General features: G+C 45.0%; 1 protein-coding gene across 4 annotated transcripts; it reads left to right on the forward strand.

Moving 5' to 3' along the window:
• Nucleotides 1-382: 382 nt before the first annotated feature.
• Nucleotides 383-24175, forward strand: TEF (TEF transcription factor, PAR bZIP family member). 4 transcript variants are annotated; one of them, XM_077830663.1, is made up of 5 exons: nucleotides 383-553; nucleotides 9993-10316; nucleotides 12528-12748; nucleotides 13532-13743; nucleotides 15663-24175. In XM_077830663.1, exons 1-5 carry the CDS (start codon nucleotides 451-453, stop codon nucleotides 15682-15684), a joined length of 882 nt encoding a protein of 293 aa, XP_077686789.1. In that variant the 5' UTR covers nucleotides 383-450; the 3' UTR covers nucleotides 15685-24175. The 4 variants fall into 4 exon arrangements, with proteins under 4 accessions (XP_077686789.1, XP_077686799.1, XP_077686785.1 ...); XM_077830659.1 differs by lacking the exon at nucleotides 383-553 and adding an exon at nucleotides 6716-7004; XM_077830673.1 differs by lacking the exon at nucleotides 15663-24175 and having other exon boundaries at nucleotides 384-553; nucleotides 13532-15653.
• Nucleotides 24176-25179: the final 1004 nt, after the last annotated feature.

Consider the following 25179-nt stretch of genomic DNA (forward strand, 5'->3'; position numbering starts at 1 on the left):
TCTCAGCGCCTGTGATGACCTGTGTTTGCTCTGTGCATGTGTCCGCTCTCAGGGCGTGTGACTGACTGCCTCTCGGTGCGTGTATTACTTGTCCGAACATCTTTCCAAGCAGCCGGTGACTTCTTTCCCAAAGTTAGGTAACAGGCCCAGTTCTTTGCCGCCTGGGTGGCTGCGGCGGGCCCTATCAGCCAATCGTGCCAGGCGGCCCCGGCCCAGCCAGTCAGGAGGCCATTTCCACCAGCGGGCCCCGCAGCGGGGACGCGGCTCGGAGGCGGGCGGGGCGGGGCAGGGCAGGGTCGGCTGGGGACAGGCTGCTGCTCTCGCTCGCTCTCATCTGCCCAGCCCAGCGCTGCTCCGCCAATCCCGCGCCGGGCACGGCCGCAACCTCTCTCGTGACTCCCATTAGCGCCATCCGCGCTCTGCACCCAGCGGGCCTCTCCGGGACACGGCATGTCCGGCTGCGACAACCTCGGCGTCCCGCCTGCCATGGACTTCCCCGAAGTGCTGAAGTCCCTGCTGGAGTACTCCTTACCCTGGGCCGACACGCTCGCAGGTAGGCGGGCGCCCCCCCCCCCCCGCCTTGCCCACCCCCAGCGCTCCGCTGCCCGGCTGCGCTCCCCCGGGAGAGGGCGAGGCGGGGGTCCCGGTTAGACGGATCGCCAGCCCCGGGAAGGGGGCGCAGCTGCCGAGCCTTTGGGGCTCTGCTCCCAGCGAGCCTGGCGGGCTTTGCGCCGCAATAGGCGCAACTCCTCGCCACCGGCCGATCCTCTGCCCTGTTTGGCCCGTTTCACAAGAACGGCCGAGCCTCCGGCTGTTGCTGCTGCCCCTCGCCCCCAGTGGGAACGAGTCACCCAGGGGGTTGGGTGTTTGTGGGGCAAACTCTGTGTCTGCTGCTGCGGAGGGGGGTTACGAATGGAAAGCTGGGCAGGGAGCAAGAGCGATGTCCCACCTTCTGTACACTTAGAGCCTCTTCCTTTCTGGACTTTCCCTCTTGCTGTGTTCCTAGGACTGTACCGCACAAACCAGATGCAAAAAACCTAGGAGGTCCCCCGGTGCAAACTCTTGTCCTCTCCGGGGCAGTGCAGGATAGATCAAGCCACCCTTGCTTGATACACTCTAAGGACTGGGGAATCGCTACACCCAGGGACCTTTCCATTTTCAGATGGGATAGTTACATGTCCCTGGCAAAAAGAAAAGGAGTACTTGTGGCACCTTAGAGACTAACCAATTTATTTGAGTATAAGCTTTCGTGAGCTACAGCTCACTTCTGTAGCTCAGGAAAGCTTATGCTCAAATAAATTGGTTAGTCTCTAAGGTGCCACAAGTACTCCTTTTCTTTTTGCGAATGCAGACTAACACGGCTGTTACTCTGAAACATGTCCTTTGCAGGCTGCTTTGTGGTTGTTTTAACTCTTTCCTGGCTGAGCAGCGTTGTGGGTGGGAGTGCACGTAGAAATGCCATGGCACACCTCAGTCGTGTTTGGACATGTGCCTCCTTACCTCACAGACTGATGTTCACTGAACTAAATGTTCTCAGGAAACTGCTGCCAGGACACAGATATGGTTCTGTGGCAGCAAAAGGGGCTAACATGGTACAGGAGAGGTGCACCAGAAAAGGCATTAATGAAAGAATCTCTTAGCCAAGGAGAGCGGCTAATGGGATATAAATGGGGGCAGGAGTGCTGGTAGTAAGTGGCTTATGGCACAGAATAATTAGACACAAGGACCTGTGGCATTAGGAAGACCTGTGATGACGAAGGGATTACTGTAGGTCCCCACCTCTCTGAACGGATTCATTTTGTCAAGTCCCTGTAGCACAGTCCGTCTGTTGTTCCCTGTAAATTCACTCCCTCCCTTGCTGAGACTTGTACAATAACCAGACTGTTATATAATATGGAGCTGGATGGCTGGTCCTGGACGTGTTTCTCAGCTATCCTGTGCCATGGTGAAAAGCTGACCGAGAGAGGAGGGTGTAGTTGTGGCAGAGCTAGGAAAACAGTGTCACTAGTGCATGTGCCTGGATGGTGCTCTGGCCAAGGCTGGATTAAGTAAATTCCTTAGATCCTTGGTATCTAGATTCAGCGGAGCGAGGCAACTGGTTGGAATCCATCCAACCTAGGAAAGCTGGGAAGAATTTGTTGAGGGGGCTAGAGAGGAAATTCTTTGATTATTGGATATGACTTTCTTTGGCTGCATGGGGACATGGTACCATGACAACTCCCTCCCCTTGCCTGGGGACCTCCCTCATGTTCTCTTAGTCTCCTTTAGTTCTTAGTTCCCTATTAGTACACCTCCCTGCCAGAGCCAGTCTTTCCACCCCCCTCTTTCAGGGACCAGGTCTGTCATCACACACACCCCTCCATTTTACATACTCTGCTATCCTGCAGCAGACCTCCTAGTGGTGTTGATTGCACACATACCCCCCTACCTGGCCGTAGGCTCCTTATTACAGATCCTCCCGTCACATCAGAGCTGTGCTTCTCCTCATCTCCTTTGGAGCTGAATTCCCATCACAAGCTAAGCAGTGTAAAAGCTAAGCCCACTGAGGATTTCCATCTTGCATGCCCCAATTCTTAGTACCACAGCTAAAGAGAAACTGACAGTTACATTTGCAAAATCTAAATAAAGCAGGAGGGTGCAGCTGATGTTGCAGTTTCCAGTGATCTACTGCACCCATCCACTTTATTCCATTGGTGACTAGACTCTGAGTATCTAATCCCAGGAAGAGTCCAAGGAAACGTTCTCAAACCAGCCTCTCCCATCACTGCCTGAAGAAGAGCCAGACACTTGACACCCATGCAGAGTGCATTGTGAAGGATCCCACAAGAAGCTCCCTGGAAACTCCTGTTAAAGCCTATGCAAAAAATCATCTTTGCGTAAATTAAACACTCCCTGTGCACAGGCACATGCCTATGACTGTACAAAGCTAACCCTAATGTTCAGCATCTGCTGAACTCATCTGGAAGTAAGTCAGGGAACAAGGTCAGTCTTAGGCACAAACACTGCACCTCCACCAGACAGCCTTCCACTTTTGGGGCCTAGAGATGAGGAAGACACTGTTGAGCTAATTCACTGCCTAAGTACAGTAGTTTAGATTCCTTTACAGATCTTCGTTTCCTTGGACTCTTCCTGGGATTAGATACTCAGAGTCTAGTCATGGAATAAAGTGGATGGGTGCAGTAGGTCACTGGAAACCAGCCTTGCTAGGGAAACTGCAGCCTTGAACAAAATGGTGGGAAGCAGATATGAGGACTGTAACCCTCTAACAAGCACTCAGTGACACCTCCTCTGCAAAATCTCATTTCCCCTGGGAGATTCCTTCTCCTTTTAAGTCTCCCCAGGCTGAGTTCTCGTCTTAGCTGGAGGAAGTTAGCACATGGTGGAAACTTCATTTACAGTCCAGTTGCCCCACATGGAGTATCATGGTCTGCAAATGGAGGATTTATTATGAGTAGTCTTGTGCATGCCTTTCATTGCCCCTTGCTGGATAAAATATATTAAATCTTCTTATCTGTATATTTCTGTCCTCTACCAGCTGAGCTAGAGGAGATTGGCTGTGTGTATGTGGGCACTAATTGCCTACTATTTCGAATCTGTAGAGGGCATATATCAGTTCTATTCTTCTTAGATTTTTTCACTGTGCTGCTCATCATGGTATGCTCAATGTCTTCCAGTGATGCATTGAGCAACATGACTAATTACTATCATGTGCTATCTCTTCTCCATTTATCCCCCTGGAGCGTGGGTGGGAAATTGATTTTGATGTACTATGAGCTTGTATTAGTGAAGGTCAGGTCAAAGAAAGTTTGCCTTGCAACTGGGACAGAAAGTGATGAAATCTGAGGTAGTTCTTAGATTCTATGGGAGTGAGTTCCATGGTCATGGTCTGACCCATGAAAATGCATAAATGAGCTTCATCTTTGTGGTAGATAATGGCACTTGTGCCAGAGGAGTGCAGTTCCCTTCTGGCTGAATTATGGAAGTGGCTCTTTTAGATATGGGGTGGACCGTCTTGAGCATGTGTCACACTGTCCTCCACTGGTTGGAATATATTATTTATTCATACATCACTGTAGATGTGTGTGGCACTTTTACAGTCAAGTAAAAGACAAAAAGAAAAGGAGGACTTGTGGCACCTAAGAGACTAACCAATTTATCTGAGCATGAGCTTTCGTGAGCTACAGCTCACTTCATTGGATGCATACCGTGGAAACTGCAGTAGACATTATATACACACAGAGACCATCTCTGTGTGTATATAATGTCTACTGCAGTTTCCACGGTATGCATCCGATGAAGTGAGCTGTAGCTCACAAAAGCTCATGCTCATTGGTTAGTCTCTAAGGTGCCACAAGTACTCCTTTTCTTTTTGCAAAGACAGACTAACACGGCTGTTACTCTGAAAAGTAAGAGACAGTGTTGCGGTTCAAAAATTTGTCCGTTTGAAGTGTATATCACTGTCTATGAGCTTATTAGCTCTGCTAGCTGAGCTACTGGAGGTACTCCTTAACAGCTGGCTGGGTAGAGATCTGTGTGTTTTGAAATGGAAGATTGCAGGATGTAGTTTCTCCACTTATGCATTTAGGTGGCAAGTGTCATATATGTATTTGAGTGATACAGGAAACATTGAGCAGGAACAGAGGTGGGAAATTACTAAAGACAAGAAAGAAAAACAAGAACTCGTAGATTACCCTATCCAAAGCCTGCCAATGTCAGATTGTAACTCTGGGTTGTTTCTCACCAACTTCACCAGTATAGTTATATTGGGTCTGCACCTCTAAATCCAGCACCATTTTCCTTGTTTGTTTGAGGGCTGGAAACAACCTCAAAGTTTCTTCCTTCTCCTAGGGGGTTTGACATCACATAGGACACATAGCAGCTATTGTCACGTTGTAGGACAGGGGGAGATCATATCCATGTCACAGGGGATAGGTGATCTCTGGATCCAAATTATATTCCTTGATGTTCTTATGGTCTTCATGTATCCTCCTAATTGCTATGCTGCCTGATGCAGGCAGTAATGCTAGTATCCCATCTGGAGGTTGTGTTAGGTTTGATTTCCCCCGATGTTGGCCACAGAGAATAAATTTGCATGACATTTGAATTTAAGCAGACTGGTAGTACCATAGAGTGCTCTGCCTTTTTACATTGCCTTTCACCTAGTTTCCTTATGTCGGTCAATACGCTATGGTTCCCATTAATCTAAATCATTATCACTAGACTGTGACTTATCTTCCCTGCTCTCCCCCAATAACAAAAAAAAACAAAAAAAGCTAAAGAGATGGAAGTTCTAAACACATCTTTACTCAGCAATATTCCCTGGATGAAAAATAAGGAATAGATTTCCTAAGGAACTCAAGGCCAGACTTTCAAGTGCTCGTTGTATTGTGGTACTGGCATCCAGATGTCAAGAGCTCAGCTCCTAGCTCACTGAGCTCTCTTGAAACTCTGCTCCTGCTTGTGTACTTTTGAAAATCTACTCCAAGAAGTAAAGCAGGTGCTGTCAGGCACAAATGTTAGATGATGACTTTTGTGCAAGGAGAATGATCATACACATCACTGCTTCGGACCCTGGAGGGAGGGGGCTGAGTCTGATTTCACATTTTTTTTTCACTGTGATGACATGATCTCTTTGGCAACAGACAGACATCTTCTATGTTTGTACAGTGCTTGGAACAACAGGGAAGGATTCTTGGTTGGCCCCTCATCACTAACATAATAAAGATAAAATAAAAGCACCAAATGCTGGGGAGAAGCAGAGGGTGGGAAAGGAAAAGAAAAAAAGTTGGAGTTCTTTATCTCAGAGTATGTTCCCCTCCCCGGTTGTGCACAAACAACTCCTTTTTTTAATATTTCTGGGCCCATAGCTCCGCTGCGGCAATGACAGTAATTGCCTCTAGAGGATACGAATATTAAAGAAACGAACGTATTTCTAGCGTGTGTTGCTGACATTTAGCAGCTGCACGCAAGTGGAGCCCGTGTCACGTGATCAGCCTTGTCCTCACTGGAAAGGTGACTCGCGAACAGCCAGCTGGGGCCAGCCTGGAGTGGAGCTGAAGTAATGCGACCCCTAGTGTAGACAGAGGCTGTTTGCCTGAAACCAGAGTAAGCTGGGGCGATGCACATCGCAGCCTGGAGCAGCTTGTCACGCGGGGACACACGTGGGGCATAATCCCCCGCGCGGCCGAGCGCTGGCTGCAACCCGAGCTGGGATCGCTCCGAAATCCGGCCCCCCATCTCCGCTGGGTGCGGAGCCGCGGCCCCACCCGCTGCAGGGAAGCGGGGCCGCGTCTCTGGGAAGGGATTGTTAGGGACGTGGGGGAGCCGCTGCGCGCGCCCGCAGCCCCGCCCCCTCCCGAGGGGGCACGGCGGCTAATGGGCTCGCGACTCCCGGCCCCAGTGGCTTCGCCCGCGCGCTCTCCTGCGGTCGCCGCGGCACTCCTGTGCGCGCGGCTGTTTCCACACCCCTCCGCGCGCGGTCTGTGGAAGAAACAGCGGCAGCGGAGACTCGAACGCTGGGGGCGCCGGGTGGGCGGGACTAACATGCTAATGAGTCACACGCCTTCCTTGCACTTTCCTGGCCTGCGCCGGCTGAACGTGCCCCCCCCCCCCCACGGCCAATGGGAGCGCTGCCCTGGAGCGGCGCAGCCAATCACAGAAGGCGGCCTGGCTTGTGGGCGGGAAGTGAGGGAAGCTCGCTCTCATGAATAAAGAAGTAAGGCGAGGCTGGCTCGCGGCGTCAGCTGCTGGCGCGTGCGCCTTGGCGGTGTCTTTCCGGGAGCTGCTGGCGCAGCCCTAATTCGTAGCCTTCCGCTGCGGGGGCCTCGGTGTTGGCACCGCTCGCCGGGCAGCGGGGAGCATGCCCGGCCGCGCCGCGCGCCAGGAGGCAGCAGCGGGCAGCGCGGGGGCGGCCGCCTCCGCGCAGCAGGAGCGGAGCCTGGCGGGCACCTTCCCGTTGGTGCTGAAGAAGCTGATGGAGAATCCTCCGCGGCACGCGCGCCTCGGTGAGGGCGGGAGCGCGCGCGCACGCACGGCGCGACCGCGCGAGCGGCGGGACGCGCGCGTGTCGAGGGGGCGGGGCGAGCCCCATCTCTCTGGTTGCCGGGGAGACGCCCTGGCTGGGCCGGGGCCCGCGAGTGGCGCGTGCTGCTGCCCCGCCCCGCCGGTTGCATGGCAGGGCAGGGCCGGGCCGGGCCCAGCCCGAGGCTCGAGTGGCTGCGGGCAGGGGAGCTCCGGGCCCTCCCGGTGTGCCCAGGCGGCAGCGGGAGAGATTCCCCCCGTCCAGTGTCTTTCCCCTTCCTTAGCCACGCGGCCAGGGCTGCCCTGAGGAGACTTGTGGCCTGGGTGACTGCCCTGCTCGGAGTGTGGCTGCAGCCTCGGGGCTTTTTGCCAGTGCAAAGTACCGCAACATAAACTAAAAAACAACCTCCCCCCGCAGCAGCGCGGCCTGACCCCCAGGGCTGGGCTTTGCTCCAGGCGTGGCCACCTGGTGCATGCAAGTGTCCAGTTGCCTTACAACTCCAACCAGAATCAACGTGATTTACAAAACTAAGTCGTCAGTGTCGTTTGGTGCATTTGGGGGAGGGACAGCTCAGTGGTTTGAGCGTTGGCCGTCTACACCCAGGGTTGTGAGATCAATCCTTGAGGGAGCCATTTAGGGATTGGGGCAAAAATTGGGGATTGGTCCTGCTTTGAGCAGGGGGTTGGACTAGGTGACTTTCTGAGGTCCCTTCCAACCCTGATATTCTATGATTAATACTTATGCTAGTACCCAGCCATCTCAGGCAGGATGGGCTCGATTATGCTAGGTACTGAACAAATGCATGGAAAGACATAGTTCTATCTGAAGAGCCTATGATGTAGTATCAGCCTGTGTGTTCCTGCCAGCTGTTGCAGAGTCCTGAGCCTCTGGCTGGTGAAGCAATTACTTTCTCATCCAGGTTTGTTTATTCGCTATGAATTACATTTTCTTCTGTGCTTTTAAACATAATGTGAGAAAAACAGCAGGTTGAAGTAACAATGATACTCTATCGCAGTGCTGTCCTTTTCAACAGAAACCTCATTCTTGCCTTGAGCCTTCAAAAGACATATTCCACCTTGCTTCTGTTCCTGTTAAGGAAGTAGTTTGAAGTAATGTCTGCCAGAGTAATCGGGGTAGGGTTTTCTAAGGGTTGGTAGGCAGGATCTTCTAAAATCACAGCAGGGCTAAAAAGGCTATCCTTGTCTCTGTGTGTAGTTGACCCTACTGGCCTACTGACTGATCTATTCCATCTGCTTTGGAACAGCGCAGCGTTCTCAGGTTTGTGCATCGTGCCCTTTGCCAGGCTACCCTATGTGAACATTGAAGAGCTGACCTCTGATGCAACAGGATTTACATCTCTCTGGAATTTGTCATTCTGGTCACTGTTGTTTTATTCAGAATCTGAATGATGGTGCTGTCTATTTCCATATTGCAGCATAAGGAAATTTAGTTTACAGTTGCTGAGCATTCTTGCAAGTATATATTTATACTTTGATCACACCTGCTGCATGAATTTGTACCGCTGTATACACTTCCCACACAATAGCCTGTATGTAGACTTCCAACTCCCAAATTAACATCCCATCAAGCACTAATTACCTGAGGTTCCTGGCTTCCAGAGAGAAATCTTCACTGTATTGCCTAAAGTGAGAGGAGCTCTCATCCAGGTACTCTTGTGTGGGAGTGAGCACCTCACAAAAATTGAAAAGATCTCATTGCTCTGCAGCCATTGCTCCTCATCCCAGGTCTCCACCAGCATGTTTTCACCCATCTGTGGATGTGCTTCTGCCCCCAAAATGGTACTCAGTCTAGTAAGATCTAGAGATAGGCACCTTGAGTGAGTATGAGTGAGTGTGGGTTTCATTAACAAAGTAGTGCCATTATTTAAGGCTGTCTTCTAATTCTTATGGGCCTCATTCTTTGCTGAGATTCTACTCAGCTTATCTATGACCTTCAGCAGCCAGTTAACCATGCTTCCAGGAATTCAGTCAGAAATGGGCTTTGCTTAGCATAGAGACAACTGTGCTTCTTTTGTGTATACCCTATAGTGTAGTTTAAACAGAAAATTGCATCAGTTTCTGGCGAAAATTCTAAGATGTTCTCCTACAAGCTCCCCTTTTGGGGAGCTGTGTGATAGGTACTTTGACCTATAATTAAGTGTTGGAGGGAGTACTGTGTGGGGACACTGAATTTTTTCAGGAACAAATGCTTTTATAAATGCTTAGCTGAACCATTACAGTTAGCATTTAATATAGATGGACTTTGTCTTATTTCCAAATCAAATATGAAAATCCCCCCCACACACACACACCCCCCCGCTTGTACCTAATCTTTCCCTCTTTGCACTTCTCTCCCAACTTCAGGATAAACTCTTGTTACCTCAAAGGCTTCTTAATAGTTTCCATTATAACCTGACCCTTCCACATCTACTTTTCCTGTCTTCCAGGAAAAGCCTGGGAGAAACAAAATATCTGCCATAAATCCTAAAGATAATCAAATCTAAACTGTGGTGAATCATGGTGCTTAGGACTATGTGTCTTATGCCACCCCTGGGTGGGTTGTTTGCAGCACGGATTGTACAGAGGACCTCTATGCTAAAAGACCCTGCTCTCTTAGCTCAAAGACTTTAACGTACCTGTAAATCTCTGTGGCCTACCTATTAGATGGAGACCAATGAACTGTTAAGTTTCAGAGTGGTAGCCGTGTTAGTCTGTATCAGCAAAAAGAACAAGGAGTACTTGTGGCACCTTAAAGACTAACAAATTTATTTGAGCATAAGCTTTCATGGGCTAAAACCCACTTCATCGAACATTACACATGGAGATTGGTCTGAGTAAAGTGGTGTAGAACATGTCGAGTTAATTTCCTTGCTCTGATGGAGTCTGTATTGAACTCTTACCATTATTTAAATCTAGTCTTTAATCTTCTAACCCATATTTTACACTGTGACCTTTATGTTTTTGTCTTTTAGATAAAGAAAAGAAGGAAAAACTTGAGGAGGATGAAGCTGCAGCTGCCAGCACTATGGCAGTCTCTGCCTCCCTCATGCCTCCCATCTGGGACAAAACCATCCCTTATGATGGGGAATCTTTCCACCTGGAGTACATGGATCTGGATGAGTTCCTCCTGGAGAATGGAATCCCTTCCAGCCCTGCTCACCTAGGCTTGAACCAGAACCCGCTTCTGCCTGTGGCTGAGCTGGAAGGAAAAGAGCCCACCAGTGCATCTGCTGCCTCCCCTCCCTCATCATCTTCCACTGTAGTTTTCCAACCATCTGAAGCTGCCTCCGGCACAGGTAGGTGAAATACTTTGAAGTCTTGTGAATGGTTTCTGCTGTTGTGTTATGTAAAGAGACCTCCTTAACCTGGGGAGAAGCACTACCATCCTGAGGAGATTAGCTTCAGAAGCTTAAACAGCATAAACAGTGTTTAGCCTATGGAGTCTCATTCATCTGTAAGTTCCTGCTAATCTTTATGAAGAGGTCTTTCCCACCCCCAAAATAACTTAGGGCTTGTCTACACTTACCGGAACATCCACGCTGCGGCGATTGATGCGTCGGCAGTCGATCATTCTCCTATTGACTCCTGTACTCCACCTGATCGAGAAGAGTAAGGGGAGTCAAAGGGAGAGCGTCTCCCTTCGACATCGCTTAGTGTGGTCCTGTGGTAAGTAGGTCTAAGCTACATTGATTTGAGTTACGTTATTCACGTAACTCAAATTGCGTAGCTTAGATCGACTTTTCCCTTTAGTGTAGACAAGGCCTTAATGCCACTGCTGCTTAGCCACTTCACATTCAGTGTATCTGATTGCAGATCTTGTGGCTGTTGATGCTAGAGCTGGGTGAATGAGCCTGGATAAAATAAGAACCAGCCCAAACATTCCCCAACAACTAAAGCTGGACTTTTTTTAAGGTTTTAATATCTGTCTTTAAAAAAAAACCAAAAAACACATTGCTTCTGTGCTGTTTTGTTTCTAGTTGGAATTGGCAAATCTGAAATACCAACTTTCTGATTGGTACTTCTAACCTAGCAAGAGTCTGGAATTCCTTGAATTCTTGTGAAAGAATCTGTTACTATAAGATCTGCAGTCTTGATAGGTTCAGATAAGCTTTTGAATACCTTGGTGGTTCAGTCCATTGAGGTAAGCCATTAGTAGTTAGTGTACATCCAGTGAACTGTGCTTTATGGAAATGTTATAATAAAGCCTTTCATTTGGCTTGTGAAGTGTGACAGCTAAGTTTTTTGGACAGAGGCTGTTTATACTTTAGTTTGAAGCTCCAAGGAATGCTTGGAAGTCTCTTGAGTACCTGAGGTGAGAAAGGAGAGACAAAGAAATAAAACACATTTCTGGTGCCTCCACCTTAGCTACCCGTGACCTGATCCTAGATAGCAGTGTGCGTATCTGGAGAGGACCTTCACTTTTCAGTGTAGTGCTGGACTTGGGAACTCCACACAATAACACTGCACAGACTTAATGGCTATTTTGTGAGGAAAAGAACCTGCGAGATGGCTTTATGGAAAGGGCCTGAACCCTGACCCCCTTTCCACGAACCTGGTAGACATATGCACAACATGGAGTACAAAGGTTTTCAACAGGAGAGAGGAAAGCAACCGTGCATCAAGTGCTCACTTATTGACTCCATGTTTATATATGATGTGTTTTATGTTATCCTTTGGGTATAGTTTTTGTTGTTGCTTCTCCTAAACTCTCGTGTAGTGTTGCTAATGTTTTACTGCCCAGATATGTGGCTGCATTTCGCTGGTGGAAGAAGAGATTTATTTATCCCTACCTATATTTCACTTAGTGCTAAAATTTGCAGTTCATCAATGTGAAAGATGTATATAAACATAAAGTTACTGTAATGTGACTTTTAACTCATGTCTTTAAAGATCATGCTACCAATCTGTTTCTGTCACAGTACACATCTCTTCCACCCCAGGCCCTCTGTTATTACTCTTCCATTTACATATAACAAATAAGGAAGAACATGATGTGTGGATTTTTATCAAACCTCTATTTTTCATGCTGAAAATCAAATTTTTATGGTCTTCCGTGGGCTCAGTGAGAGAAATCTCTAGGCCAGCTCATGCTTCTGTGGGAATTTCTGAGCCATAAATGGCAGGGAGCTAGAACTCTGAATTTCTGATTTCACTCTGTTGGAGCAAATACTTCTTATATGTAGCGAGGTGCACAAGGCCACAAGATTTTTGCTGAAGGGAGAAACTTTCATCTCTTTCTGCCATTTTTATCTTCTTGTGTATCTCATTCTGGGCATGCATGCCTTCCATGGTGAAGCAGGTTATCCAGCACTTCTGTGTAAAGTTGAGATGTTATCTCTTGCAGGGAATGGAACTATGTCTTGTACAGTACTGAGTTCACTATTAAATAGAAGTGATAAATGTGGCATACACTAGGACAGTGAGCAGAGATGCCCATATATGGGTACCTGGATTTATTTTCTTCATCATGCTGATCTCCTATTCTGATGTTTACTGCCTTTTGCTAGACTCCTCCCCAGAGAGTGAGAGAGAGACTCCGAGCCCTGTTGATCCAGAGTGCATTGAGATTGATGTAAACTTTAATCCCGACCCTGCTGACTTAGTGCTCTCCAGCGTGCCCGGTGGTGAGCTCTTCAATCCTCGCAAGCACAAGTTTGCTGAAGAGGACCTGAAACCACAGCCCATGATTAAAAAGGCCAAGAAGGTTTTTGTCCCAGATGAGCAAAAGGTAACAGACTTCTTATATCAGACTGATAAGGCTTTACGCAGAGTGTGTGGGGGTCTTTTTTTTTTGTATGTTGAAATACATTTGGGGCAAGGCCAGTGGGCCATACCTACTGGGTTGAGTGGAGAACGTTGCTCAGAAGAGGGTTGGAAGACTGATTCCTATTCAGCTGTAAGGCCCTTACTGCTTTAACTTGGAACAGTGAGTGAATTGTTGGGCAGGAGTGACTTGTGGTGGTAGACACAGAAAAGGATGGAAAAACTAAGTTGTCTCAGCTCATTCCTCCTTTGCTCTTCCTCACTAATGCAAATTTGCGCCCCACAAATGGTCATATGCTCATTTGCCAATGCTTTTGTCTAGTCCAATTCTATGTGCCCCAGACAATGGAACGTTAATCACTTTCGCTGGGAGATTATTCCACAGGCTAATAGACATAGCTGTTAAGAAATTGTTCTTGATGTCTAGCTGAAATGTTCCCTTTGTTTAATTTCACCTCAGTTTTACTTCCCCACCCCACCCCACCCTGAACTATCCTAAATAGGCTTCTTTTGAGGAGACAATCTTCCAGTACCATGTTGTCTAAACTTCAGTTAGTATCTGAGCCTAGCCAACCCAACAACTTCCTGCATGAGCTACAGGAGGAAATCTGATAGCAAGTAGGATGGCTTTTATGGGTAGGATGACTCTTGTGGTAGGGCAGGAAGATAGCTGTTTGATGCTGGATATGAAATGCTGAGCTGTCAGATTGGCTTTTTTTCTCCTCCCCCCCCCCCCCCTTTCCTACAGGATGAAAAATATTGGACAAGGCGAAAGAAGAACAACGTAGCAGCGAAACGTTCCCGTGACGCTCGGCGACTGAAAGAGAATCAGATCACAATCCGAGCAGCCTTCTTGGAGAAGGAGAACACTGCCCTCAGGACAGAGGTGGCAGAGCTGCGCAAGGAAGTGGGGAAATGCAAGAACATTGTCTCTAAATATGAGACCAGATACGGACCCTTGTAAGCACACCCTCTTTCCTTGCTAGGGCTCCTTGTTTAGTTCTTGGACTTCTCTGCCTTCTGTAGAGACTCCCAGAAATAACATGTATGGAGACCTTGTCATTGTGCATCTATAGCAAAGATCCGCTTCTGATGGCACAACTTGGTCAGGTCCTTTCCTGACCCTTGTGGTGCCAGAATCTAAGTTGTGTCCATCTTTACAGCTTTGTTTTAACACTGCTAGAGCAGTTGGTGATGCTAATCCAAGAGAATGGATTCATCCATCCAGGGAAATAAAAGTGAATCTGTTTAGATTGTTGGACAAGGCTTTTGCTTTCTGTTCTAATCTCCATTTTAAATGGAAAGAGAGCTGGCTGAAGTGCAAAAGTCTCCTGTTCGTTCTCGTTCTCTCTCTCTCCCCCTTTCTTTTTAAAACTTAGTTTTATAATTTGGGATACAAATGGGTGCTGCTGGACAGCATCATAAAAAAGTTCCTTCCCCAGTTCCTAGACACTGGAACGTAGCTGAGCAGCCCCTGTTGTGCAGGGCTCTGTGCTCCTGTTCAGGAGGAACAGGGAAACCTCCTAGGCCTGGGAACTGTCTGTCTTCTGCAGAGGTGAAGATAACATTCAGATGAACGTGCATTTGTGTAAACCATAGTGCAGTGAACACATTGTTTCTAAACAATACTTATACGTTTTTCTTTGGTTAGCTCCCAGAAGCATAGGATGAGGTGCAGGGCAAAGAGCCCCATACTTCTCCTTTACTAATGTGAGGTAACACTTTCTGAGTTCACAGCAATGGGTTTTAGGGAGTGCATCACTCTTTTCTTCCTTTCCCCTAATACAGTTAGGGGACTTCTTTTCTTGAACTACTAATTATGCAGCGCATGACTCTTCATTCAGAAGTGAAGGAGAAGGGCACCACCAAACTTTGAGTCATTTACCTGTGGCCTCATCAGATCAATTCTTAGGTCCATCTGGTTTGGGAATCACCAGCACTTTGTGTTTTGGGCGGGGAAGGGGGGACAAACCCAATCCACCACTCTAATGCATCTTCGCAGTCGTACAAGAGTTGCACCTCTGTAAGTGATACTTGGTCCTTTGCCTTTTGAGCAAGCAAGGGAGAAGCCACACCCACTCTAAACATGAAGAACTTCTCTCACAACCTCTTTGGGTGGCAGTCTCTCTATGCCAGCTGGTTTTCTCTCAAGCACATGACTTGCCCTCTTGGTGCTGAGAATGGATTACTTCCGAGTACTGCTCGTACAGTAAATGGTGCTAAAGAAAAATGCATTTTTGTGAATGTTGGAGGCTGCCTCCATCTGCAATGGAGAGCTTTAGTAAAATGCCTGGTACAAAAGTAGACTGTCACTGTCATATGTATTTTATCCCAGGCTTATGGCAGTGAATATGTTATAACTGTTGGTTAGATGTCTGGGGATGGTGTTTGTATTTGGGAGCAAGAGGAGTGTGGGAGATAAAAGGTTTTAGGATAGATTTGAGTGAAGGAATTAGAAACTTATAAGAGCACGTAGAAGTTATAGGGTTTCTTTTCTGTAACAGATTTTGACTAGGTCAGCTTTGTGAGCTCAATGTGAGAATAAAACAGCTTGTCTAAATTCATATGTTCACTCCCCAATGGAGTGGGGAAGGAAGCTAATCCAGCATGATTAAAGTAAATCTATACAGGAGCTGTTTTCTCCCTGCATTATTACCTGCTTGTCTGGGCTGAGCTGTTTTTTTTTTTTGTTTGTTTTTGGTTTTTTTGTGCAGCGCCAGTCAGGTTCCTCCTGAGCATCAAGGAGGGAGATAACTTTGCAGCAGGAAAATAGAATCCCACACTACTGGGTTTTTTCTTTCACAGAGTGGTGTGTAGTGGTGTTAGATGGAGTATACTGTAAATAAATTGTCACACTTACTGCTTTGCTTTATTTAAAGTGACTTATCTGATTCCGAGTGATGCAACTTTAAAGACTTCTAAAAACAAAGAAACTAAAAAGCACACATGAAACCATCTGTCTTCAGAGTGAACAGTGAGATGTGTGAGAGGTATCCAACAAAAACAACTGACGGGGACACTGCCTGCAAGTATCCCATCTGAACTGCACGGGGGCTGACATGATGAAAAGTGCAAGGTCTCCTTAATGCTGTGTATGGCTTTCTTATCTCTCTTTTTTTGTACTAATGTTTTTCTTCTCTCTGTAATCAAACTACAGTAATGTTACTTACTGACACTTGTCAATGACACTCACAGCTCATGTCTTTCAGTCCAATCTGTTGATGACTTGTGTGAATGGTGACTCTGTTTTGATACTTGAATGAAATGGGAGGAAGGGGGATTCTAACTTAAAATGGCTTAAACTATATTGTCACCGATTTTTGGGGTTGGGGGGAGCAGTAGAATAGGTTTTAGCTACTGCTGCAGCTGGGTTCTGACAAGCGTAGCATCTTGTGACGTACTGCTGGGGGTGCTGAACCAGAGGCATCCATGGAAAATAGTCTAGGAGTGCAAGAAAATGCAACAGATTTGTTGAAGTAAACTAAAAAGCACCATAGAGTGTGCTGTACAAAGAGTAACAAATAAATCCTGTTATATAGCCCAGATGACACACAACTCCTTAACTACTTCCTCTCCTGATATGTACACTATGGGGAGCCCACCTCCTTCCCCTTTTACTTTTAAGGGGATACTTTTGTATCTCAATAAAACAAAGTACATCCATTTCCTTGGCTGCTGTACCAAAATAGAGGAGAGGTGTATACCTCTCTGAGCTGCTGAGCCGTGTATCTGGCTGCAGGCCAGACCAGTCAGTCTGTATTGAAGCCCCAGAGGAACAGAGGCTAGCAGCTACTATGCTATGCATCCTTCTCTTTTTCCTACTGCACTCTAATTCCCCAAGCACCTCAGAAAGTACGGTGGGCATCTGTCTCATGGACCCAAAATATCCAGCAATTCCATTGTGTCATAATGGAACAGCTTTAAAAACCGACTCTGGGTGTGTATGGAGATAGATGAGGCACTTAGAGAGCATTGCAGGGATGTTGGCCCTGTGTAGAAAAGGGAGGATGTCCATGGAAGGAAAATTGCCATCAGTACAGCAAAAGACTCCTAACCAGACATCATAACCAAATGTATAGGTGAAAGAGAAAATGGAATGGCTTATTTCCAGTAAAATATTGTAGGGCTGCACTTGTCCAAGGTTATGTCAATAACATAGAAATGGAGAGGAGGTTTTCTATGTGTCTGTATGACACACAGAAAACTCTCTAAACTCTCTGCCAGGAGGCTGATTAATGGCAGACACCTGGCTGATAAAGACCTTTTGAAAGCCAGCAAAACGAAAAGGGCCTAAATGGGAGGCTCAGGATCCATTACAACTGAAACTTATGACATATGGTTTAATACTGTACAAATACCATGTCTTCATCTTCCCCAGAGGGATTCCTGCCCCCAGAACATCTTAGTAGGAAGGTGAAGAGGAAAGGGAGCAATGGGGAGAAGCAGACTGTTGCAAACTTTCTTTAAACAAAGTTGTAACCAATTAATTTTTCAGTGGAACCTGGAAAAGATGAATGGGCTTGATCCATCAAGTGCACTGCTTGATCTAGTCTTGCAAGTGGACCATGTTTTCAGTGTTAAAGAACACGCTTTAACTTTTTTCCTAACCAGTAAGAAATGTTATCAATGTGTTATATGTATGTAATAAGATTCCAGGATTGTCTCTGAAGCCTATTCATAGAATATCAGGGTTGGAAGGGACCTCAGGAGGTCATCTAGTCCAACTCCCTGCTCAAAGCAGGACCAGTCCCCAACTAAATCATCCCAGCGAGGGCTTTGTCAAGCCTGACCTTAAAAACTTCGAAGGAAGGAGATTCCACCACCTCCCTAGGTAACGCATTCCAGTGTTTCACCACCCTCCTAGTGAAAACGTTTTTCCTAATATCCAACCTAAACCTCCCCCACTGCAACTTGAGACCATTACTCCTCGTTCTGTCATCTGCTACCACTGAGAACAGTCTAGAGCCATCCTGTTTGGAACCCCCTTTCAGGTAGTTGAAAGCAGCTATCAAATCCCCCCTCATTCTTCTCTTCTGCAGACTAAGCAATTCCAGTTCCCTCAGCCTCTCCTCATAAGTCATGTGTTCCAGTCCCCTAATCATTTTTGTTGCCCTCCGCTGGACGCTTTCTAATTTTTCCACATCCTTCTTGTAGTGTGGGGCCAAAACTGGACACAGTACTCCAGATGAGGCCTCACCAATGTCGAATAGAGGAGAACGATCACGTCCCTCGATCTGCTGACAATGCCCCTATTTTTACAGCCCAAAATGCCATTGGCCTTCTTGGCAACAACGGCACACTGACTCATATCCAGCTTCTCGTCTGCTGTAACCCCTAGGTCCTTTTCTGCAGAACTGCTGCCTAGCCATTCGGTCCCTAGTCTGTAGCAGGGCATGGGATTCTTCCGTCCTAAGTGCAGGACTCTGCACTTGTCCTTGTTGAACCTCATCAGATTTCTTTTGGCCCAATCCTCTAATTTGTCTAGGGCCCTCTGTATCCTATCTCTACCCTCCAGCGTATCTACCTCTCCTGCCAGTTTAGTGTCATCTGCAAACTTGCTGAGGGTGCAATCCACACCATCCTCCAGATCGTTTATGAAGATATTGAACAAAACCGAACCTTGGGACACTCCACTTGATACCGGCTGCCAACTAGACATGGAGCCATTGATCATTACCCGTTGAGCCGGACAATCTAGCCAGCTTTCTATCCACCTTATCGTCCATTCATCCAGCCCATACTTCTTTAACTTGCTGTAGAGTCAGTGTGAAGCGATGGAAAACAGCTACACAGGTGGTTGAGAGCTCTTTTTGTTCTGAATATCAGCAGGTGCAGCCATCGCTGTGATCTGTTACTGTCATAAGTTCACAGCCATTTTTGGCTTTTTTGCACACGTGACTTTACAAATTACATCCATGGAACAACACAACTAGTACTTGTATAAGTTGGAACTCTTAAGATTCGCTAGGATAGTACATGAAAGTTTCCAAACATCTGCAAATGGGTTACTATTCCAGCATCAAATTCCTAAAATGTCGGGAATATAGTGCAACCTGTAGAAAGTGCTGCAGGCTTACACCTTGTAGTACAGCCTTGAACAACCTTTTTTTGGGGGGTTACTTTTTTAGTTTAAGGGGCTTGATTTTAAAGACGCTGAATGCATGTAAATATGATCTTCTAGCATTTATTTCCAATTACTTGGCTCTGAATTATTGTTTTTCACAGCCATGTTTACCATTTGAAGTGAGGTGGATTTTTTTAGTTGAATAATAACTGACTAAATTTACAAGTATGATTCATTTGGATCCTGCCATCGTTCTGCATTAGGAACAATCCTAATATACTTATTTCAGCAGTCTTAGTTGATATGTAAATAGGCAACTGCAGTGGACTATGGTAACCTTTAATGCTATCATCTAGAACAATGCATGTATGGAGAATTGTCTTTTGTAATAATCATGCTACATTATCACCATAATATTCAAGTAATGGGAATAGTCCCATTTGGTTTCCAGATTAATTTGTGCAATATAACATAAACCAGTGAAATATTCATTTGGTTTGTCTTTCAGAGAAGACTATCCATCTTGCATGCCGTGGTCCTTCTGTGTAGATTAGTGCACAAAGTTACACATCATGTGTGCTGCTGTACCTAGGTGATACAAGGTTGCGTCAGTCAAGCATAGTTTTTTCTCAAGTGTGGATTGATTTTTATAGCTGGAGAACCGTCACGTTGTGAGACATCCAGTAAGTTCTCTGAGGTAATGGTGGTGATCTCTTATTCCCATATGAACACAGCTCTTACCAGCCACCTCCTTTGTGCGGGGCCAACGCCTCTCTCTGTCTTGTTCTGGCTTTCTGTTGCGAGATTATGTCAAACTTCTTCCAATTCTTACAGTCTCTTGGAGGTTAGGCATGCTGCTTCAGAGCTTTCCACTCCTTTTAGAGTAAATTACCATGAACTCTGAGATTGTGATAGACGATAATGTAACTAGGATTGCCATCTTACCTGTGCAGCCTCTTCCCCTTGGTAACAGTACCGTAGTGTCTGCAGTGGAATACTGACAAATTGTTTCAAACAAATTTAATATTGAAAGGGGTTGAATTGACAGGCCAAGAGCCTGAAGTTTTCTAACAGCACAAGTTCAGCTTGAGCAATAATTAAGCAAGGTTCTCACATACACTGCTTCATGGCAATGTGTCCTATGCCTCACTGATAGGGACCATCTCAAAGGGAAAAAAGGAAATTGCATCTTTGGCCTTACTACAGAGACTATCATGAAGGGAGCAGTTTGATGGGGATGCCTGTTCAGTAGCCCCTGTGAAATGGCTAGTGGTTTAAATCTAGCTTCCACTGAACAGCCATCAGACTACAAACTTTCAAAATGTCCCCACTATTAATAGGGTTACATGTGGGGAACGTCTGCTTTAAAAATGTCTATTCTATTACATAACCAGAAAAAACAGTTCAATAAATGATGCAAGAGAGAATTCAATGGGCATTAGTTTCATACAAAGTCTGCCAATAGGTCTAACAGCGTAAGATATCTAATAGCAGTGCACATCTGCAATAAATACTCCTTAAGTACATTTTTTACTTACAGCCAAGTCCTGTTCCCATTGAAGTTGTTGGCAAAGCTCTCATGAACTTCCATAGACAAAGGTCTTTATTCTCTGCTCTGGTAATTTTGAGTTTTCATCAAACATTGGAGCGGTGGATGACTTTGCTTTCCTCTGGAGCACACTGAGCCCTGGTCTACACTTAAAAATTAGAGTGACCTAGTTACATCACTCAGGGCTGTGAAAAGTGTATGCTCCTGAGCACCATAGTGAGGTTGACCTAACTTCCCATATAGATGCAGAAGAATTCTGTCAACTTGGCTACAACCCCCTCAGAGCGTTGGATCGGTGACATTGACGGAAAAACCCCTTCCGTTGCTGTAGGAAGCGTGTACAGTGCCATGGTGGCACAGCTGTCGCCTCTGTAGGGTAGACAAGCCCTGAGTTGGGACCAGAAGAGACCCCTGTGATTGCAGGTGCAGTATTGGTGGACTGATCTTCCCATCACTTTTGTTTATCTTACGAACGAGAAAACTTTTTTTATTCAGATAGTCTGCTTAATTAATCTTTGATTTGCTGTTTGGTCTGGGTAAAGAAGAAATATGCAGTGCATGCTAAGAGAAGAAATGTGTTAATTCCAGGTGTCATATAGTTCTTTTCTTTTTTTTTTTTTAATAAGGTCTTCACTGCTGATAATTATCCATTTCATTTCTTTGCTGTACTGTTTGGAAGTCCCTTGTGTTCTAGCTGGAAATACTATTTTCCACATCATCTGGTGAGCTGCTACTAACTGTACCAGGTACATCTTAAGGTAGCAGGTGCAGTGGAGGTCCAGCAGCGCCAGAGTTTAGGAATACTGTAAAAGTACAATTGTTGTGACAAAAACGTTCTGTGTAGTCAGTAGGAGAGCAGTGCTGCTGTGCAACTTCAGATCCACAGAGCTCCTAAACTTCACAGAATTGAAGCTCCTGGTTATCAAAAGTCCTGATTTTACAAAGTGTTTAGTTATCTCAAAGCTTTGTAAAATCAGGGTGTGCCTGTATTGTTTTCTCCTGGCTGTAGTGGGTGAACCCAAGACAAAGGGGAGGTGCAGAGGTGACCTGACCCATTAACTTCATATTTTACAGTAACCTATATCTAAATCTTTACTGAGGAAAGAACATTTATTTTAGTATCTTTTTTTTAAGGGCTTTTCCCCTCACACAAATACAAAATCTTCACCAGATTTGTTGGTCTTCAGTAATTTCTCTGTTGTACATCTACCAAAACCACCACTAAAGGTTGGGGGGAAGGGACAAAGTCAATATTTCTAGCCAGATGGTTCATTATATTTTGTGTGGCTTTTTTGGAATACAAACTTTTAAAGTTCAGGCAGTCACAATAGAGTGGAGAGTTGTGAGGGAAGTAAAAAAGTAAGCAGAGCATAAAGAAGAGAGGAAAAACGGAAAGATAAGGTTAAGGCAAAATACTAGCCTGAGCCAGAATGCTGAAACTGAAGCCGAACTGCTTCTAACTTTGGGGCAGTTCAGATCCAGATCTCATCCCCACAGCTTGAGCTCATATCCAAGATGTTCACTTTTTAAAGTGATGGGTGCCTCCTTTTCTTGCTCATATTTCTTATGGGCCACAATAGAGAGTGAAGGTGAAAAGAACTTTGGAGAGTGGGGGAAGTTGCTATTATTTTTAACTACTGTAGTTATATTAATTTACTCACTGTATGTCCATTAAATTAAGGCACTTGATTCTGACGTGCAGATCTCAGTAATGCTGCACTTTGCTCATGTGGTTACCTGAACTGCTTGACAGCACTGCATCCATATGTGAGGATGAGGTGAGGATTCATTCACTTACCTAAATGGAATAGCAGGTAGCTGGTATCTATCTTTTTAGAGAAGCGATGAGGTGTCTGTTTGCTACTGGTCAGGGTAATGGAAGGATTCATCTTCTACACTCTTATGTGATGATGTGATTTATTGGAATATTGTATTTTGTATAATTTAGAATATGTAAATATACTTTTAAAATTAATCTGTCTTATAAAGTAATAAATAACGCTTCTATTGTAACACCTGAAAATTGTTAAAAGTGCTTCATGTCATATGACTTGGGATTTTTTTTTTCTAGAGAACTGCAGAAATCAAAGTGAGATTGATGTTGTGGAGTTTTCATTTAATTGTGATGCTTCCTGTTCACAAAAATATTTAAAAATAATAAACCACCCAAATAGAGAAACTTCATTTTATTTTTTTACAGTAGTCACTGAGGTGACATTCATCACTGTTCTCAGACAATCCCATTTTCTGGATTGTCCGTTTTGCTGTTGGCCAATAACAGTTAGAAAGCACTCCAATTGGTCAGTTTCATAAAAAGCACTGTGCGAGTCCAGAAAAAACAGTAACTTGTTTTTTAAATTGCTTGGTTGTGGCTTAAACATAGCCCTCTAACCAGACTGCGCTGTCATTGACTGTTACCGCAACTCACCCATAAAATAAGTAGAATAAACCTTCATCAGTCATGTTGTGTGTACACACAAATATATGGTTATCCTGCTCGCACACCGTTGGTGCATGGAGAGATACATTGACTAAAGACTTGAGTTTTCAGTGCATTTTCATTGTATACTGCACAGATGGAACTTTCAGCCAGTGAAATTCTTCTTTGTGTCAATTTTAGACTAGAGGAAAACAAAATTAATGGTTGAGAATCATGGTCAATGTGTTAGGAAGCAACTTGTCCTTGTCCTTCAAACTTTATCTAGCATTGGGGCCCACAGCCCTGTTATAAAACCTTCCTGCTGACCTATCTTTAGCTCACTGACCTTAACTGATGTACAGCAGTGGCCTGCTCTCCATTATCTGCTGCTGCAGCATTCCATTGAAATAACAATGGAAAATTACACATTTTTTTTTATAGTGGCAGAAATGGTGGTACATTTTTGTATTCTGTTCCCAAGCTGTTAATTTAGCTGCTTCACAGTTACTTATGTGCAAATTATTCACTGGAGTTGTGCACCTGTCAACCTTTTTTGGAGAAGAGGAGAGAGTCTGTTTTGATCTAATTAGTGTTTCTGGAAGAATCGCATTTGGTGTGTTTGGTTTACACTACATTTTAATGCCAGAAGCAAGAGAATTTTGAAGTGTCCTTTATTTGGATCTACAGATGACACCACTCTATCCCACTCATTCAAAAGGAAAAATTTGACTGCGGAATATTTTATTAACTGCAAAATATTATTTTAATATATAGTTTTGCTTTGTGTCATTAAACAGTTGCTGTGTTTCACCTCTTGGGTGTCTCCATTTTTGAGGAAGGCAGAGTAATTCCTGTATATAGTTTTGTAAGTCAGTCTGTAAAATGCTTTTTGGTCATTCTGAATGAAAGGCCCTATAGAAATGTAAAATTACTACTTTTACCAGATATTATCATGTTTGTGAAACAGGTGAGTAAAGTTGTCTATTACCATAAATAATCTAGCTTCGCTATTAATCATGTACCCAAAACTGCTCATTTTGTACACATACTCTTGCCAGCTGATCAAAGAAAATAAAGGTACCTGAATTGCAGTTTGATGAGGAAAGGGGCATTTCACTGTACACCCAGTATCCTCCTATATTTCCATTTCTGACTTTTTTTTTTTTAATGAACGAACTCTGGATTTGAAGTTTCCAAGTATTGAAAAATCGCTTGGAATTTGTGGGTATTGTAGTTGAAATCCTTTCTGCTCTTGACGACTGTTTTTTTTAATGCTTTTTTCTTTAATATGTAAAGTTTTGACTGTATGAAATTGTTTAGTATTTTTCCTTTTTAAAAAAATAAAGTGTATATTCCACTACAGGAAGATCTAGTCATGTATTTTTCCTCTCTCTCTCTCTCTGCCAGCATTCTGCCTGATGCTGATCCTTCAGTTGTTGTTGGAAGGTGCTTCATCTTCCAAAATTAGGTCCTACTGGTCCCTTTGTATGCGTATGTGGTGTACATGCAACACAGTTTCTCATCTTCTGTTTCCTTTATTACATTGTGATTATAAACTGACTTCGGAAATGTCACAAATCTCACCATTCATACTTCTTGTCCCTTGATCACTTCCAGATCAAACTTCCACTTTGCAAGGTCCAAAGAAAACCTGCCAATGCCACAAACATCATCTGTGCTCTCTCTCTGCCTCAGCACTACAATGAGGTAGTTAGGATTTAGTTGGTAATCTTGTGGACGACGCAGAATTTATTTAGGACTCCAGGGAGAAAATATGTGGAAAATGATTTTCTCCCTCTTCCCCCCCTCCCCTTGCCTATTTTAAACCACAACCAAACTTTCTAATAAATGGTGCTGGTGAAAAGTGCTGGATTACTTATTCCCCCAATCAGGTAAATCCTACATAGTGGTAGTACATGCTTTTTACTACCCCCATCCCCACCCTGTGCCTCAGACTTAACTTAAAAGGACCACTACTGGGGAAAGGCCTTGGTGTCTCTGGCCCCATTCAGTCCTTGGCCATTACCATTGAGACTATCAAAAATAGGGCCAGTTGTGACTTTAATATGAATAATTAAGGTGCTGTAAATGTACATGGTATCAGAGGGGTAGTCGTGTTTAGTCTGTATCCACAAAAACAATGAGGAGTCCGGTGGCACCTTAGAGACTAATGGATTTATCAAAAGCTTATGCCCAAATAAATCTGTTAGTCTTTAAGGTGCCACCGGACTCCTCATTGTTTAAATGTACATGGTGCTTTACAAAACAAACCAAGACCTGTTCCATGCACCTAAAACTGTATTGTCTGTAATGACACTGTCTAAATTTACAGTCCCATAAAAGGGAAGGCTGGGGGAGGACTAC

Source organism: Eretmochelys imbricata, chromosome 1 (genome assembly GCF_965152235.1).
Source record: "Eretmochelys imbricata isolate rEreImb1 chromosome 1, rEreImb1.hap1, whole genome shotgun sequence".
Taxonomy (NCBI): Eukaryota; Metazoa; Chordata; order Testudines; family Cheloniidae; genus Eretmochelys; species Eretmochelys imbricata.